The 18,663-nt window shown below is 38.8% G+C and overlaps 1 protein-coding gene across 1 annotated transcript in view; it reads right to left on the bottom strand.

Annotated features, from left to right (window-relative positions):
- Nucleotides 1–18,663, bottom strand: part of LOC134538366 (uncharacterized) — a 61,347-nt gene that overhangs the window by 24,897 nt on the left and 17,787 nt on the right. Inside the window, exons 2-3 of the mRNA XM_063379629.1 lie at nucleotides 7,449–7,479; nucleotides 5,648–5,892 (exon numbers count right to left, since the gene is read on the bottom strand). Of these exons, the coding sequence (XP_063235699.1) occupies nucleotides 5,648–5,892; nucleotides 7,449–7,479 (276 nt within the window). The remainder of the gene's footprint in view (nucleotides 1–5,647; nucleotides 5,893–7,448; nucleotides 7,480–18,663) is intronic.

Raw genomic sequence — 18,663 nt, 5'->3', positions numbered from 1 at the left:
ACCCCCTCCAACGCATTTGATTCTAAATTGGACTTTTAATAAGGATCCCTAATGTTATTGATAATATAATATAGCCAATAGCCTTCCTCAATAAATGTACTATCCAACACTGAAAGAATTTTTCAAATCGGACCAGTGATTCCTGAGATTAGCGCGTTCAAACAAACAAACAAACTCTTCAGCTTTATAATATTAGTATAGATATCTTCTTGAACCTTATTAAATTATAAAACTTTTTTGCTCGTGGGTAATTTTCCGAAAGCCTTTTATTTTTTAAGTAATGTATGGTCAAACTTTGAACAAAACCAATCGGAACTCATTTTCATTTTCATGTTCAAACGCAATTATTAAAAAAGTAATGCATTTATCATAAAAAATATAAGAAGAAAAGTTTCATTAAATTTGTAACATTTTGAAGAGAAAAAAAACATTCATTACAATAGTATAAACGCGTGAAGAGTTAGGTATAATTGAGTGTGGCAACTACATAACAGTGCGGCAGCCATGTTGATGACGTCATTATGCAGGCCCCCACCACTGGAATTTAGTAAGACTTGCTTTTCTGAGACCCTTGTGTCATGTAGAAACAGAAAATACTAGCAAAGCTTTTTCACTCGCTGGGGTAAATAAAAGTGCCCTGGCTGGTCTATACGTAGTTTATACTAAAATGAAATGTACAAATCCACAGGTGATTCAAATGGAGCATATTTAATAATAATAATAATAAAAACAGAATTTTGTTCCACTGATTTCGAGTAATGTCTACATTTTGAAAACATTTTCGCTTCGAGGTGGAAATTTGAGGTAGAGTACATAGTTCTTTGATACATTCTTGCAAGCACGTACTGCCTATGTAAATATATTTATATATATAAAAGCGCTGTGCAGTTGCTCATTAGGGTGACGTTAAGCCTCTGCAAATATGCCGCAAGATAATAGCGAGTAAAAACATATATTTAAGCCTTATCTGAGCATTAATATCTAATTATGACACCATTATTCAATAAATTAGAATAAAATTTGTTTATTTCTAATGTGAAGTTACTGGGGGAAAAAACATTACCTCGAATACTTTAACCCATAAAAAACGATGTTTAAAACATTGTTATAAGCACTCACATACACACACACACACACACACACACACACACACATATATATATATATATATATATATATATATATACACAATGTGCCGGTGGTTTTAGATGTGATTAAAAAATATTTTGGGAACATAGGCGTAGATACTTGTCGGGAAAATACACGTATATTTTCAGCAGTGAAGTAATGAATCTTCTTATTCCAAATGAGTTCCTCCATTGTATTTTTATGCTGAAGAGTAAATGCAGGTATATTTTGGGCGTGCAGTACTAATATAAACCGTAAGTACGACTGAACAATAAGTACAATTAAACACACAAAACGCCTGATAAGTTCCAGTGACTACACACGCTTCTCACCAACGCGCAGAGAGCCGCATACCCCCCAGGGGCTGGCGGTAAAATTACAAAATTCGTAGTTTGCCCCAGACGTGTTTGTGACGCTTGACATCAAGAGCACACGGTCTGGAGTATGGGCTTTTAATTTTCATTTTCGCGAGTTATTTTTTTCCTCATTTCTTTAGTTTCGTAGTTTCAGTATCTTACTTTTGTTACTAGGAGGCATCATACATTTTGACGATTACTGTCACAGTGTTTGTAAATGTAGTTCGTGGTGGTAGCAAACATGCAACTCTTTGTACTCGGCAACACCATGAGACAACATGCGGGAAGTGAAAGTCACTTGCGGGTTCCTATTGGTCGCGTCAAGAAAAAAATTGGTTGTCTGTAAAGTCGGTTTACGGACGATAGTTTAACGTGACGTCATAACAAAACATTGATGAAATGATTGCATTCTTTTATGAATAAAATTTAATCATTTTTATTGAATTATCACTATTTCGTATGGATACAAAGAAGGAGTGAAATGAAATCTACAATTTAATTGATAAATTTACTTTTATTTGCACTCATTAAATCAAATATGTTTATTACTTTAACGAAGAGATTATTTTAACTATAACTTTTATACATGTTTGCTGTGTTATTCTGTTAAGGATAGGACGATGATAGGAAAAGTGGGAAACCAATGGGAGTGTTTCAAGTTTAATGTGCCTCGAAAAAGTCAAATCGATGGTTGTTTCAATCGAGTGGAAGAGAGATAGATGCGGCGCAAGCGTACAATGAGCGTAACGGGACACAGCGCAACGGGACAATGTGCGTAACTGGACACTTTTTCGTGCGTGCAGCCGGCGTTCATAGATTTATTAGACGTCACGTCAAAAAAAACTGTTTATCCAGTATGGCAAATATCTGCTGAGAACGGTCTCGTATGGTAGATCACCGTTCTAGTCAAGCTCGCGCGTTACGTGTTTCGAACATAAGGCCAGGTTTTTAAACTACGCCAGAAAAGCAAGACGCCAAAAGTTCAATAACCACATTTTTAGGATAAACGTTCAGGAACCACGCGGGACGCTTAGACGCAACGCGAGCTTCGCTAATCTTCCATCTTCTATCGTTTCGGCTTGCCTTCTATATTCAAAGAAACGTGTTCCACAAACTTATAAAGATGCGGACCCCACGTGTGAAGAAGGCTGCGATCATATTTATTGCTTGCATAACTTTTTCATTCGATAAAGTAATAGCACTTTCAAATCAATCCATCTAGAATTTCATATGTTTTTTTTAATGGAAAACATTAATTATCCAAATATGCCGAGTAACAAATTAGTTTCCACAGGTTTTTAAGTTTTTAAATTTGTAGTGTTAGTGACGTCTTCCGACTTTCGTGCCTTTGTAAACGACCTTTGTTTTTCTTGCATTAAGGACGGGTTTGTAATCTACGCATGTGACGCAACGTCGCAACAACGCTATCTCCAAACTCTATTGTCAAACGTAGTTTGAGACAAATATTTGACAGCGTGACAAGGTATTAAAAAACCCTTGTTAAAGCCCGAGGTGTTCTTCACAATGGTATGGTTTACAAAAGGGAGGGGGAGGGAGTAAAGTAGAAGCCGCAATTTTATTTTTTTTTTCCTCCCAACCTAACTGAAACTAAGTGTATTTGTTTGGTAGGGGTCTGGGTCAGGGAGGACTAAGTGCGTTTTAGGCCGAAGCCTATACGCCTAATCATACTGGGTTTCAGCCATACAGAAAGGGTAACTTGCATCGTGTGCTTTGTTCGGAGATTGGCCAGCCATAGGCAGCAATTGATGCCACGACTTAACTCCCGTATCTTAGATCTGGACTACAACTAGTTAAAGTTGGGCCCATGCAAAACCTGCATAGACACAGGGCTTATCCTTGCGGTGTTAAATTATTGCGAGCATTAAGCAGACAGGTCCAGTACAGGACAAGAAAGGGTGATTCCAGGAAGAAGAGTTTGTAAGGGGCAGGAAGTTTCAGCCATGCTGGGGTCGAGAGCTTGGACCTTGCCGTCCGCATTGGTATTTTTGTGCGTTTGGGTTGGCACCAGTGGCACACGCGCCCCTGGCGGCGGGCGACAGTACTCGTCGCTCTCCTGGAGCTTTACACCACACGCATGGACTCAGAATACCAAACAAGCCTCTAAAATACAGACACGCATCAGTTAGCCAACTAACTGAGGGGAAAGGGTGAGACCTCCCCCCGCCTGACATCTACACTAATTAAATTAGAGCCAAGAAACTATCGACAGCTATTTTACTTCTTAATGGACCGTGAGCCACCTTAATCTTAAATTCGCACACTTCGCTCCCCGCCGTCGTTTTCCAGTGATTATAATCAAAGTGACGGGGGTCGCATTCTTGATCGGTGTCCCACATAGTCGAGTTACGGGAACATAATATAGTTCCTGGTATCGCTGTCACACGCTCCCACTAGAGCATACACTGCGAGAAAGGTTTGTTTGCCTCAACAAAATATTTATTTATATATGTCGAAATAAATATATTTTGTTAATTCAAAACAAATATTTTGTGGTAGGAAAGATTCTGATTGACCCAACAAAATGTTTTTGTCAACTCAAATGTATATTTGGTTACGTTAGGTTGTAACAAATTATTTTTGTTACTTACCGAGTTTGGTTAAACTAACAAAATATTTTGTTCCACCAAGTAAATGATTTGTTTCGCCATACATAAACAAATATTTGTTTCGCCATATATAAACAAATATTTTTTTTTTTTTGATTCAAACAAACCTTTTTTTTTCTCTCTGTGTGTATGAGGAAACGGCGGCGTGCACCGTGAGTTGTTGTGCTCGTGGGACGATACCCCTGGAGACAAAAGGGGGGCGAGACCCCCTGGAGCGAACCGTGACCCCGTCTGCGTCGGTTCACTTGTTCCTCCCGGAGGCTGCCGCGGCGACGCCGGTAGGTACCGCTGCTGGGACGGCGACGCTGACTGCCTCCGTCACGCGCCGTGACAGCGAGCCGTTAGGGCGAGCGACCCGAGACCACTCGTCCCCCGAACCTTGTCCCGTCTCCGCTTCACACAACGCATGGCTAGCTTGTATCTGCATACGTTATATTCCTTACGAAAATTGGCACATAATTGTACATTTTAACTGATGTTTCATTGAAATATAATTCCTTTTTTTTTTAAACCATGGGAAAAAAAAATTAAACAGTTAATACTATGAGGTTTCCCCTTTCTGTTTGTGAACTTTGGTTCGTGCCATCCGCCACAGATGGCAGCACCGTGGTTACACATTTCCGTTGCACGCGATCACTCCTACCTTTCCGTGTACCGAGAGCGAAGATGTTTCACGTCATGAAGTTGAGCGCAGGTGCCTCGGGTTGGGGACGCACCACAACGCCGAAATACAACGCCGAAATGCCAAATCGACCACAACGCCGACAGCTAGAAAACTGCTGTGTACCACAACGCCGAAATACACTAACGCCGAAAAATGTCATTGCAGGACTGCCACAAAGGTTAGGTTAGGTTAGACTAGGTTAGGCTAGGCTAGGTAAAGTTAGGTTAGGTTATATTACGCTAGGTTAGGTAAGGTTAGGTTTGATTGTGGTATTTCGGCCTTAAGAGGCCACTCCAGTGTTTCAGGGGCACTACGCAACCCGCGTTAAACTCATAAGATTTAATGCTATTTTCATGTTGCTTATAACTAATTAACTAATATAGATTTCGAAATGATGCTTGCTTGATATGAAAGACAACGATGCTCTTATCAAAGCCCCTTTCTTCAAAAACGTGTATAAAATATGGTTCAAACCTAGACAATACACTTATTCATATTAGTAAAGATTAGTATAAAAACATCATTTATGCACGTTTTTGAAGAAAGGGTCTTTGATAAGAGAATCTTTGTCTTACATTTCAAGCAAGCATCATTTCGAAATCTATATTAGTTAATTTGTTATAAGCAAAATGAAAATAGCATTGAATCTTATGAGGTTAACGCGGGTTGCGTAGTGCCCCTGAAACACTGGAGTGGCCTCTTAAGGTACATTTAAGAAACACACACAAATTCATTCAGTTGTTATTTCGGCGTTGTGGTACACAGCAGTTTTCTAGCTGTCGGCGTTGTGGTAACGACCCCCTCGGGTTCAGCGTCACGTGGTGGAAGGATAGGGGGGAGAGGGGGGAGAGGGGGAAGAGGGGGACACTCACGTTCCTCTTGAGCACGCCGCAGCGGCCGAAGTCGGAGACGAGCAGGTCGTAGGTGAGCTCGGTGGGGTCGGCGGGGTCGGGTCTGATGCGGCAGGCCTGGTCGCTGAGCGGGTCCACCTGGCGGTCGTCGGCGAACAGCGGGTGGCCGCGGAAGCCCTCCGGCTTCCTGAGGCGCGCCGCGATGGAGTCCTTGCCCGCCGCGTGGCCCGGCGCGCTCGACGCGAACGAGCACTGGATGTCCGACACTGCAAGCACGCCGTCAGACACTCCCGGTGTTCCTTCTGCTTCACTTTACAACGATTCCACTGTCCAACTTTTACTACGTCCGACTGCTACAACGTCCAACTGCTCCAACATCCGACTGCTACAATGTCCGACTGCTACAACGTCCAACTGCTACAACATCCGACTGCTACAACGTCCGACTGCTACAACGTCCAACTGCTCCAACATCCGACTGCTACAATGTCCGACTGCTACAACGTCCAACTGCTACAACATCCGACTGCTACAACGTCCGACTGCTACAACGTCCAACTGCTCCAACATCCGACTGCTACAATGTCCGACTGCTACAACGTCCAACTGCTACAACATCCGACTGCTACAACGTCCGACTGCTACAACGTCCAACTGCTCCAACATCCGACTGCTACAATGTCCGACTGCTACAACGTCCAACTGCTACAACATCCGACTGCTACAACGTCCGACTGCTACAACGTCCAACTGCTACAACGTCCAACTGTCACAATATCCAACTGTCATAACGTCCAACTTTTACAACGTCCAACTGTTAAAACATCCAACTGTTACAACATCCAACTGTCACAACTGTTACAACGTCCAACTGTTAAAACGTCCAACTTTTACAACATCCAACTGTCACAATATCCAACTGTTTCTATGTCCAAATGTTACAACGTCCAACTGCTACAACGTCCAACTGCTACAACGTCCAACTGATAAATATCCAACTGTTACAACATCCAACTGTTACAACATCCAACCGTTACAATCTCCAACTGTTACAATGACCAACTGTTTCTATGGCCAACAGTTTCTATGGCCAACTGTTTCTATGGCCAACTGTTAGAACATCCAACTGTTAGAACATCCAACTGTTAGAACACCCAACTGTTAGAACATCCAACTGTTATAACATCCAACTGTTACAACGTCCAGCTGTTACAACGTCCAACTGTTACAACGTCCAACTGTTACAACGTCCAACTGTTACAACGTCCAACTGTTTCAATGTCTGTTACAATGACCACCGGCCAGAACGATCAACCGTTAGACCACTCAACGGTAATAATTGTCACATGTTAGAATTTCTAACTGTTATAATCGCCAACTGTTCAAAAGCCCATTTTTTCAAATGTCCAACTGTTCAAATGTATAACGGTTAAAATATTCAACTGTTCAAATATCCAACTGTTAGAATTTACAACTGGTCAAATGTCCAACTGTTCAAATGTCCTACTGTTAGAATTTCCAACTGCTAGACTATATTACTGTTAGAATTTACACAACTACTCGAGAATCTGTTGGCGTTTAAAACACACCTCGTTTTTGGGTTTATGTAAAAAAATACTTTAAATGCAACGTGATTAAAAAAACTACAAAAAAGTACTGTACTTTAATGGAAACTGAGTGAAAACTTGTCTGTTTGAAACAAAAATACTGCCTAAGTACTGGGGGATGTTTTCGTGTAACGTTTACATTTACTGTTCTACTTGAAATTTCCTAAAACCGTAGATCCAACCTAAGTTTCCAATCCGGTACTTTGTGTACTCACCGTCATAGTCTTGTGGTCTCACTGGCGCCACCTGAAACAAATTGGAAAACAAAAAATTGCATCATTTTCATGTTCACGTTCCATTTGCTTCACACAAAAAAAATTCTGTACTTTTACAAAATATTTCTTTCGAAACCAGTTAGCAAGAAATGCTTTGCAATACTACAAGAAGGCTATTTTAAATTTATACAACATAAACGAAGTACGTTTTCGAGATAATACTGAGCATATCAAACAAATATTGATGTTTCATTCAAACATAATTTTTTGAGCCATGGAAAATATAATAAAATATCCAATAATAGGACTTTATTTTGTTTTATTGTGCTTATAATGTGTAGAGTTAATACTGGAAAACTATTCAGGGAACGTTTCACAAATAACTTTGGAGGTACTGGGACAACACAAAGCATAAATGCCCAAATAAAAATATGATCCCAGTATAACTGCGAACATAATTTTGTAGTGATATGGTTGTTTTCGTGTAAAAATGTACAAATTTGCAAAATATCTGTAATTTCGCATGGCTATTTTTGTTCTATTCACAAGTTAGCAGTAGAGATAGGAAATCATATCGACACTCTCAAGAGATGGGAAGATTCTTCTTGAGAAATCAGCCAACAGAGAACATATCCAGGTAGTGTGGATAGCACTGTCAATTTCAGCCTGACGCCGATTGAACCCACGAAATTGTCGGGTCTCTAGTCATTCTATCGAATGCCTTGAAAAGAGTAATTGCTTTGGTAGATTGAACCAGGTCCAGCTTGTGTTGGTTAAAGCCCCTGTCACACGTTTCCAGCTACGTTTGACAATAGAGTTGGAGGGTTAGTTTTGGACGTAAAATGGCTTCCAATTATCCCCATAAAAACAATTTGGACAGGTAACCTCAAATATGTTTTTAATTACGTCACACTGTAAACGTTTATTTGGTCTGATTTATTTATTCTAATTTTGAATTAAAATAACTTATCACAGTGTTGGATGAAATTTTTTTAACTTGTTAACCTATTTGAACATTTAAAAAATTTTCGAACACATATATATTTAACCAAAATTAATATTCGTTGCATAATAAAAATAAGTAGTCAGTGATTGTTTAAAATCATAAACTTTTTTCTTCCTTTTTTTACATAAAATTCTCATACGATAATCATATAATCATTTTTCACTTTTGTACCCTCTTCAATCGCCTATGTGTTCTTCGCCATCTTGAAGATTCATTGTGACGGAAACAGATGTCATTTCCGTTTTAGATAAGCATGATTTTGATTGGCCGATTGAATCAAACAACCAACATACGTGTTTTAGAACCCGTCCTATATGGAAATTATTTTATGGAAACTCAAGTCATCCAACTTGTCAAACAAACACGGCTGCAATAATGACGTTTTCGGTGTCATAACCTTCCAGCTTTATTTGACACAACATAAGAGACGTGTATGGAAAGTAAGTACTGTTTTGTAAAAAAAAAAAAAAAAAAAAAAACCCCTTGCAAAAATATGTTTTTTTTTCAACAGGAAATTTTTTTTTACATGAAAGAGTATTTCTTAAACTATTTTTCTACGTGGTTTTTTTTACCGCTGTTCAGACATTTGTCATAGCGGAAAACCAACTCGTCTATTATACCCTCTTCAAAGAAAGATGCCGCCAGTGAAGATAGCCACTGCTGAACACAGTTTTTTGCGTCTTTCTTTTTTTGTCTTTTCTTTGCCTTTTTTTCGTTTTTCTCATTCACTTTTGCAACCAAACCATCATTGACAACAGAAGGCCGCCCACTCCATGTTTCGTCATGAACATTGGGGCATCCATCATTGTATTGTCTAAACATTCCATCAGTCATTACTTTTTCACCATAAATCTCTACAAGTTGCGATGGATTTCAGCTGGCTTAACACATTATTTGCGTTCAAAAACCGTACATCACAGAAAGTACTTCGCAGTCGGCGGGATCGGCATTCGTCTTGAACATTTTTAACGCTCACCGACACGCGTGAACGCAACACGATCAGTGGCGGTTCCAAGGGGGGGAGGGGGGGCACTTGCCCCTGGTGCCCCCCCCCCCCCCTCCGAAAAAGCAGTTGTCCGCTACATTAATATTGCCGACAAAAATGATTGTTTCTGAAACCAATAAAATATTTTAACATAATTAATGAATTTCTTATAGAATCATAAAATCTGGTGGTTGGATGTTATGTGTAGTGTGAGTAGATTAAATACAAATTTAGTAATTTTAAGACATTTTTTCTCTGGCTTCTCTGAAATCCTAGAGTGCCCCCTCCGAGATGAACCTCTGGATCCGCCGCTGAACACGATCCGGCTGTGATGGCGCCAGCGGACAGGCAGCGAACCAGAGACAAGTGAGCGCATGCGCGGAACTGCGGCACTACAATATGCGGTGGCGGTCGGACGAAACGGTACTTGTTACTCTCCGGTCACGCCTCGCGTTTGAAATTGTTTGGAGCGAAAATCTGCCTGGGTAACAGGGCCTTAATAGGCTTGGTACGGTTGGAAAGGGAGGGGCAGGCCGTCTTTCCTGATATCACCCAGCATGGAGAAAACTGGAGAGCTCTTAGTGACTGCGAAAATGAAAATGGTGTGAATTCCTTCCTCTGCCAATCATATGGCACCCATAGAGTCAACACTGCGACGTGCTTGTGGGAAGGTGAGATGATTTTACGCCCGTCACTTGAGATGCCAATGAATATAGTTTCTTACTAGACATTATTCAAGATACGGTAGTTTCGCGCATTCAATAAGTCGCGAGTTAGAATGCAATGCCCGTGTTCGTGATTGGACCGCAGTTATTTGGACACGCCCCTTCTAAGACCGTAAGCCAACTATGCCCAGCTAGAAGATAAGTAAAGCGAATCAGATAGTGTTATTGACATGGATAAAAATTTTATCTCTAAGAAATCAACCAGTGGGATAGCAAACATGGGTTAGGCACACTCGTGACTTTGAATTATTCCCTGAGGCCAGACGAATCCGCGAAATTTCCGGGGTCTCTACACATTAGATTCAACTGTCGCAAGTAATGCCGGGTGTATACACTTCACAAAAAAAAAAAAAACAAGAACACAAGGCGCAAAAAAATCAATAACGACGTTTTCAAATACTCGTTTATATGCTACGCAATAGGCAAAAAACGCAACGCAGGAGTCGCCCAACTTTCAACTTCTTGCGTTTTGGCTTGCGTTTCCGTATTCCATTGTTGAAGTGGAGTGTTCAAAAAACGTTAGGCATATGTGCATAGAAGTCCACGGTGTTGTGTTTATTATGTGCATCACTTTTTTTTTCCAATCGTTTAAATTTCGCGCGCTGGAAGAAAATCCAGTGGTCAATATTGTCCAAAAACATGTAACTCGGAACAAGTTTAACGTTAAAAGTATGGAACTAGTTGTTTTCTTTATTTAAACTATGTACATTAAATTGTTAAAATAACACAAACAGTATTTCACGAAAATCGTTATGACTTTATTTTTTATGTGTGTATTTCGGTTTAGAATGGCGCGACCTCACATTTTGATCTTCGGTTGAGCTGCCACAGAGCTGGTGTCTTGGCGACGCAGGTCCGGCGGGTGTCGTGGGAAGCCCGAGGGGACACAGGGGCAGGCGGGGCGAGACACCCCGTCAAACAGTGTTGCCAGATTGTAAATGTCAATGTCTCGTACCAAGGAGCGAAAATTCTCGTACGACACACAGAAAATCTCGTACACAATGGTATTGTAAAAGCAAAAGTTTAAATGTTTCTACAATATTTTTATATTTGAGTTACTAGCCTAACAAATCTAAACTAAACAATTTTCACAATCATATGATTACATAAGTAAAACATTATTCACAACAAAACAATTATTCCTGCCATTCACTCTTTTTTCATTTTTTTTTTTTCGTAAAAAATATCCAGTTTTTTTTCTCGTTAATTTAACATACAAAAATTCTCTAAATTGTGAGTTAGGGGTTGTACATTTAACATTATTCTGACTCTGGGTCATCATTTTCTGTGCTAGACAAATAGAGGTTGGCACAAGTCAACGCTGTCGGACAGGAACTTCACTTAATAGTATTAAGTTACAAAAGAAATGTTATACACTTGTTTTGACAAAAATATACAATAAAACTAATATATCTTATTAGAACCCGTGTAAAAAAAAAAACCACAGTAATAGTGATCTTTAAAATTCTCGTACAAAAGCGTACGAGATCCAACTTTACCTCGTACAACGTACACAGGTTCTAAATTCTCGTACAAATACGAGAATTCTCGTACGTCTGGCAACACTGCCGTCAAGGAGGCGGACGTTCGCAAAACAAATGACGGGCGCGCGTCTCCAGCCTCGACTCGGCCCTTTGCGTTCTGTCCCGTGGCGTCTAGAGTCGCCAGCGACGCACCGTCAATTTTCCGCATTAAAATTTGTGAAAATTCCGCACTGACTCCGAAAACTTCTTGATACTGTCAGAACCGTTAGGATTATGGCCAAATGGGATTATCTGCCTGGGGGAGTGTCGATGAATTGAGATGAGATGTGAATCTATTCAATTGTCAGAACCGTCGAAAATAGTTAAATGAAAACTGTAAATGTACAGGGACGACAGAATTGTATCCCCTTGGAAAGTGTACCTTTCAGACTTATGGTGGCTGTAGTGTAGCTGGGAAGAAACTGGAAAGGTACCCTTTCAGATTTCTTAAAATCTTTCGGTTTTAATGCAAATATGTACTGGAAAGGTATCCCCTCGGAAAGGGTACCTTTCAGGATTTTCTGTACAATGACACAGCAGAAAATAAACTGGAAAGGTACCCTTTCCGATTTCTTAAAATGCATATTATTTTCTGCTTTAAAATCGTGAAAGTTATCCCCTCTAACCTAACCTTACCTAATCTAACCTAACCTAACCTAATCTAACCTAACTTAACCTAAACTAACCTAAACTAACCTAACCTAAACTAACCTAAACTAACCTAAACTAAACTAACCTAAACTAACCTAAACTAACCTAACCTAACCATTCCGAGCACAAACATGTCGCAAACTGGAAAGGTTACCTTTCCAAGGGGATAACTTTCAGGATTTTAAAGTAGAAAATAATATGCATTTTAAGAAATCGGAAAGGGTACCTTTCCAGTTTATTTTCTGCTGTGTCATTGTACAGAAAATCCTGAAAGGTAGGGTGGGTGCACCCATTGTGGAATACGTTCCCAATGTGAAATACTGAGATTAAAAATAGAAGATGTGTGTACCATCTAGCGAGACTGCTGGAAACTAATGCCTCTTGAACTTACGAACCTGCCGCAAGAGCACCAGTCACTTACCGCCAACACAGAACGTCACGCCAGTGTAAGAGTGTTTCGTCCAAAGTTGAGATTTTTTCGAAGAAAAGTTTTTTGATTTCATACGAAAGAAGGGTAAATGAACTCTAGCAATGTATTACTGATTTGTTTAGGGCACTCTTACAGTCTTTCAATACTACATTAAAAAATGGCAAAACAAACTAAGAAGTATAGGCTATTACAGAGAGTAACAAAATGGCCACTGTTCCCCAATGTGGAATACAGCAAAGTGCCGAATCTGAAATATTCCACATTGGGATACACCTTACTAAAATGTCTTTGAATCTATGTTATGATAGCAAATTTCGAGTTGTAAAGATGGAGTTAGCGCTCTGTAATTTTTTTCAGTAATTACGGGTGTAAAAAATACGATTAAAAATACTATTTCATTTTATATTTTATAAACCAACTCCATAACAAAATGTATGTTTCTAAGTTAAAAATCAACAAGAAAATTATATTACGTTGGGTAAACTATAACAAAAGCGCCATGCATATAATTTTCGTGTCTGCTGCAATATTAAAGGCCGCCTTCAAGGTTCATTGTTTACATTGGTAATATGTTAGCTTCAGGAAGCTTTACGCATATTTATTGAATAGGAAAACTATTCTGCTTATTCTTGGTTCTCCTTGTTCATGTAAATTTATCTGATTATTTGATGCTGCCATTAAAACGTCTAAATTTCAATTGCTTCATCTAGTAATTTTAATAAAGTTGATTTAGTAATTTTTAACATTTAAATACACTGGTTAAACAACTAAATATGAGCCCTATTGTGTAAAAATAAATTTGTTTGAACGCTGTATTGTGGCTATTTTATAAACCTATGGCGGAAGTTTACTGAACATGTCCTTAATTTACAGATGGCAGGCAAAGGCCCAACAAACTGAAAGTGGGACAAAGAAAAAATGGCCAATGCAATTCGTGCTGTCCAGGCAAAGGAAATGGGGTTTTTGAAGGCACAACAAACATGCAGTGTTCCCAGAGCTACACTGTTCCGGTTCGTCAGGAAGGCAAACAATAATCCTGATAAAGAAATCAACGAAATGCTGAACATTCCTCTCGGCAGAAGGCCAACATTTTCTATAGAGACAGAAAAACAACTTGTGCAGCATTGCTTAAGTATGGATGAAAGGTATTTTGGACTCACAATGAAAGACAATAGAAGACTGGCGTTTCAATTTGACATTGCAAATAACATCTCTCATCAATTCAATTTGGGGAAACAGTCGGCAGGACGAAAGTGGTTTCGCAAGTTCTTGAAAAGAAATCCGGAGCTTTCTCTGCGTATTACTGAGGACGATCCCTTAACGCTTATTTTATATGGACATTATTCGCATACACGCAATCTTGACCTAATTTTGGCTGCAAGAAACTGCAATATGACACTAGTGTGCCTTCCCCCACATAACTCCCACAAGCTACAACTACTGGACATTTCTTTCATGCACACACTCAAGACTTATTTTAATGATGAAATAAGGACATGGTTGGCCAACCAAATTAACCGTGTCTGTCCAATCACACACTACTTATCAGTTATCTGAAATCTTTGGGAAGACTTATGCTCGTGCACCCGCATTATAAACAGCAATGGACTGTTTTAGGAAAAGTGAAATATTTCCTCTGAACAAAGATGTCTTCCGTAATCATGACTTTATAGATAATTCACTGAAAAGTGGTTCATCAAACACTTATGTGCTTATGAAACGCGCATCACAGAATATCGACATGTTATCGTCAGAATGTAGCAGTGACACATCTGCTAGTAATCCCATATAAACTAGGCCTGCAAGATCATTTGAAGAAATTAGTCCCTTAATAACAGTGCATAGGGATTTTCCCAGCAGTCGTGGAAAGAAAAGATGTACAGCCAAGGTGCGCACTTGTACACCTAACAAAGATGAGTTAGAACAATCAAAGAAAAATCAAACATCATTTGCGTAACATTCAGTAAAAAGATCACTTGAGTGTAGTCAGCCCTTGAATCATGACAATAAGAGGATAAGGCGTAATAAAAGCACAAAGACAATGTCACCTGTTACCTCTAGCGATGACACAGATGACAATTCAACTTCTACGAGTGAATATGAAGATGAACGTGAAGTATTTGAAGATGATGCGGAATGTCTGAGGTGTGGCCAGCTCTGTTCGTTGAGCACAAATGAAATCGGAAAATGGGTTAAGTGTCTGAAATGTTGTAAGTGGGCCCAAGAAAAATGTCTACGATTTCATGGGTTAATTTTTATTTGTTTTAAATGCAAATATTTACAACAGAATTTGACAGGCATTTTCAAAGTTTTTTTTAGAAACATTTGTACAATTATTTGAAAATTTTTTTGGGAATTAAAATTTTCGCAACCTATAATATTATAGAAATGAATAACCAATATGTCATGGGTAATAACATAAATTTCATTATGACAATTTTTCTGAAACTAAACCATAAAAACATATTTTTAAAGTATTCCATTTTAGGAACACCTAGTATTCCACTTTGTGGACACCTGGAGCCTAATGTGAAATACTTGCATATGTATATATAATATCATATTGAATTAGTTGGCATTATATTTGCATCTGTCCGAATTTTTCTTTAGGTTTGCGAAATATATAAGTTTGTCACTGCAAAGAATAAAATTTTTATTTTAATAAACAATGTGACTTTTCTGCCTTAGAGCAAAAAGTATTCCACAATAGGGCCCATTACCCTACCCTTTCCGAGGGGATACCTTTCCAGTGCGTATTTGCATTAAAACTAAAACACTTTAAGAAATCGGAAAGGGTACCTTTCCAGTTTCTTCCCAGCTACACTACAGCCACCATAAGTCTGAAAGGTACACTTTCCAAGCGGATACAATTCAGCCTCCCCTTACGGACGATAATTTTTCGTGATAACGTCATAAGAAAACATTGATGAATAATTGCATACTTTTTAATTTTGAAATATTATTTAAAGTTTTTGCAATTTTAATTTAAATTATTTGTTTAAATATAATCACGAACAATTAGTTAAAAAGCCCGCCTTAACCTGTTTGATATTATAGAAGATTTTCTCGCACGGTATGGTTGGCCGGTTCTTGCACGCTCGGCTCAGGCGGAACGTGACAATTTTTCGTGCGTGCAGCCGGCGTTCATCGATTTATAAGACGTTATCACGTCAAAAATACACTTGAGCACCAACTAAATAAATTAGTATATACCCTACTGACAGTTACAAGGTTGAACAAACTTTCGTTCATAGGTTTCCACATTAAACTTCGAGGAAATTTTTTATATGTATTTTGGAACCATTTGCTCGATGTGATCGAAAGCATGCATTTCCGTGAGTTCAATGCACGGGCCGTACAAATACAAATATCCCGTACACGCTTCTTGAAACCGAAATATTTTTGGACTGGTACGGAAATTTCTGTGCGGTTGGCAACGCTGCGTTCCGTTCCGTTCCGTTCCGTCCCGTCGAACTCCGCTATGCGGAAACTCGCTGTGTGCGCAGCGCCACGGCTACTCTGCGGAACTCTCGCGAACTGCATCCCCCGCAGTGGCGTAGCCTGGAAGGGGGTAGTGGGGGTCCGAACCCTCCCTTCCGGAATTCAAAAGAGAGAAGGAAAAAAAAACACGTGGAAGCTGCACCAGAAAATAACTACAATTTAGCTCCATAAGGTTACAAATATATCATTTTGGAAATATGATTGTAATCCTTCGTGGGCAACGTTAGTGTATTTCCTCCACACGAGTATTACAGCTCTCATACACAGAAACTTCAGGAATTGTGTTTCCAAGTAGAGTCCATATCTCATGCCAGTTTGTACACGTGTGTGTGTTTTTTACAAACTTAACGTGTGTATTTCATGTATTTATTAACATTAATCTAAATAAGTATTAATGATTTGTCTTAACGAAATAAAACAATTTAATTAAGAAAAAAGTATTAAACAATTGAATAAAAATAAATTATAAAATTTACAGGTTTCTTTTCTCAAGCAAAATCATTACTTAAATTTTCTATGATTAAAAGTTCGAGTAGCATACTAAAATTCTACTATTCCCCGAGATTTTAATGTGACAAACAATTTTCATTTTAAAATTCCGAAAATTCCGTTATAATTAATGCGTATTTACTTGTAAAAATTTTATAATGGTAATACTGGACCCCCCCCCCCCCCCCCCCCTTCTTCCCCCAACAAAATCCTGGCTACGTCACTGATCCCCGACCCAGGGTCAGTGCAGTGTTGCCAAATGAACTCATGGAGGTAACAAGTCAGGGAGCGGGCCAAGTTAACAATAATTTGAAATCGAAATGAGAACGACCTTCCACCCTCCTTTCCCATCTGGATAAAAAAAAATCATTTTCTTAAAGTGAAACTTCGTTACAGCATGTAGAGTAATATCAGAGAGTAGGTAACGGAGTTGACGTGTATAAAGTATGTAACGAATACTTATTGCTCGATGACGCAGGGTTGGAAAAAAAAAGAGCTTTTGAATTGAAAAAAATCTTTAGACCATAGGTCGCGCGTTTGTTTTCAACTTTATTTTTATTTTTTTTTTCATGATGAAGTTGCAGCTGAAGTTTATAGGTAGAATTCTGACTCAAACTGGTTTTTATTTATTTTTTGTCGTGACAACGTCTAATAAATCGATGAACGCCGGCTGCACGCACGAAATAGTGTTCCGTTACGCACATTGTCCTGTTACGCTGTGTCCCGTTACGCTCATTGTACGCTTGCGCCGCATCTATCTCTCTTCCACTCGATTGGAACAACCATCGATTTGACTTTTTCGAGGCACATTAAACTTGAAACACTCCCATTCGTTTCCTACTTTTTCTATCATCGTCCTATTCTTAACAGAATAACACAGATTGGAAGAAGTTAAATAGCAAACATGTATAAAAGTTATAGTTTAAAAAATTTCTTCGTTAAAGTAATAAACATATTTGAATTGAGTGCAAATGAAAGTAAATTTATCAATTAAATTGTAGATTTAATTTCATTCCTTCTTTGTATCTATACAAAATAGTGATAATTCAATAAAAAATGATTCAATTTTATTCATAAAAGTATGCAATCATTTCATCAATGTTTTGTTATGACGTTGCCACGTTAAACTATCGTCCGTAAACAGACTTTACAGACTTTTTTTTACGTGAGTTAATCTTTTTGGACGTCTAAGGTCGCGGGTTGACTTTAAGAGCAGGAGAGGAGTTGATACTGTTATGTGGTGAAAGTAGTAGTTGTTAGTTACTGTTGTACCTACAGATGTCGCGCTGTAAGTAACTCGTGTCCCGTCAAAAAGTGTGGCGCGCAGTTGTTTAAACCGTTACCTTCTAATTCAACCACAAGAATGCCACAAGAATATAACAAAACTACTATTAACCCCCTTCAGTCTGTTCGTCCACTGAAGTGGACAACTTATATATATAAAAGATAATTGGGGTTTGTCGAACCTGAAATGAGTGGGTTAAGGTGTACATCATAATTTTTTGGCAATTAATTAAATAAATTTTATTTTACATTCATTAATAAAAAAATAATTACGAATTCATATTATAATTATAGCGTAAGATTATTACCGAAGAAGCTTAGCTTCTGGGTTGTAGCCGCGTCCATGGCGAATATTTCACCGACGTTTCGTTCGACGTAAACGGAGACGGATCTCCGGGAACATTCAACTATCGCGTCGTCTGCTTCCGCGATGCACGGAAACGTAACAAATTGCAACAACTGAGACTGTATTTCAAGCTTCCGAGATATTAATTTAATTAAAAATATATATTATGCTTCGAGATCATGGCGCATATATAATGAAAATAAACCACAAATTTATAAATATAACACTACGTATTCTTGTAAGTACTTGGAACAATTTTTAACGTATATGGAACA

Source organism: Bacillus rossius, chromosome 13, assembly GCF_032445375.1.
Source record: "Bacillus rossius redtenbacheri isolate Brsri chromosome 13, Brsri_v3, whole genome shotgun sequence".
Lineage (NCBI taxonomy): Eukaryota > Metazoa > Arthropoda > Insecta > Phasmatodea > Bacillidae > Bacillus > Bacillus rossius.
Note: the sequence above shows the minus strand (reverse complement) of the source record. Positions and strands in the feature narration are given on the sequence as shown.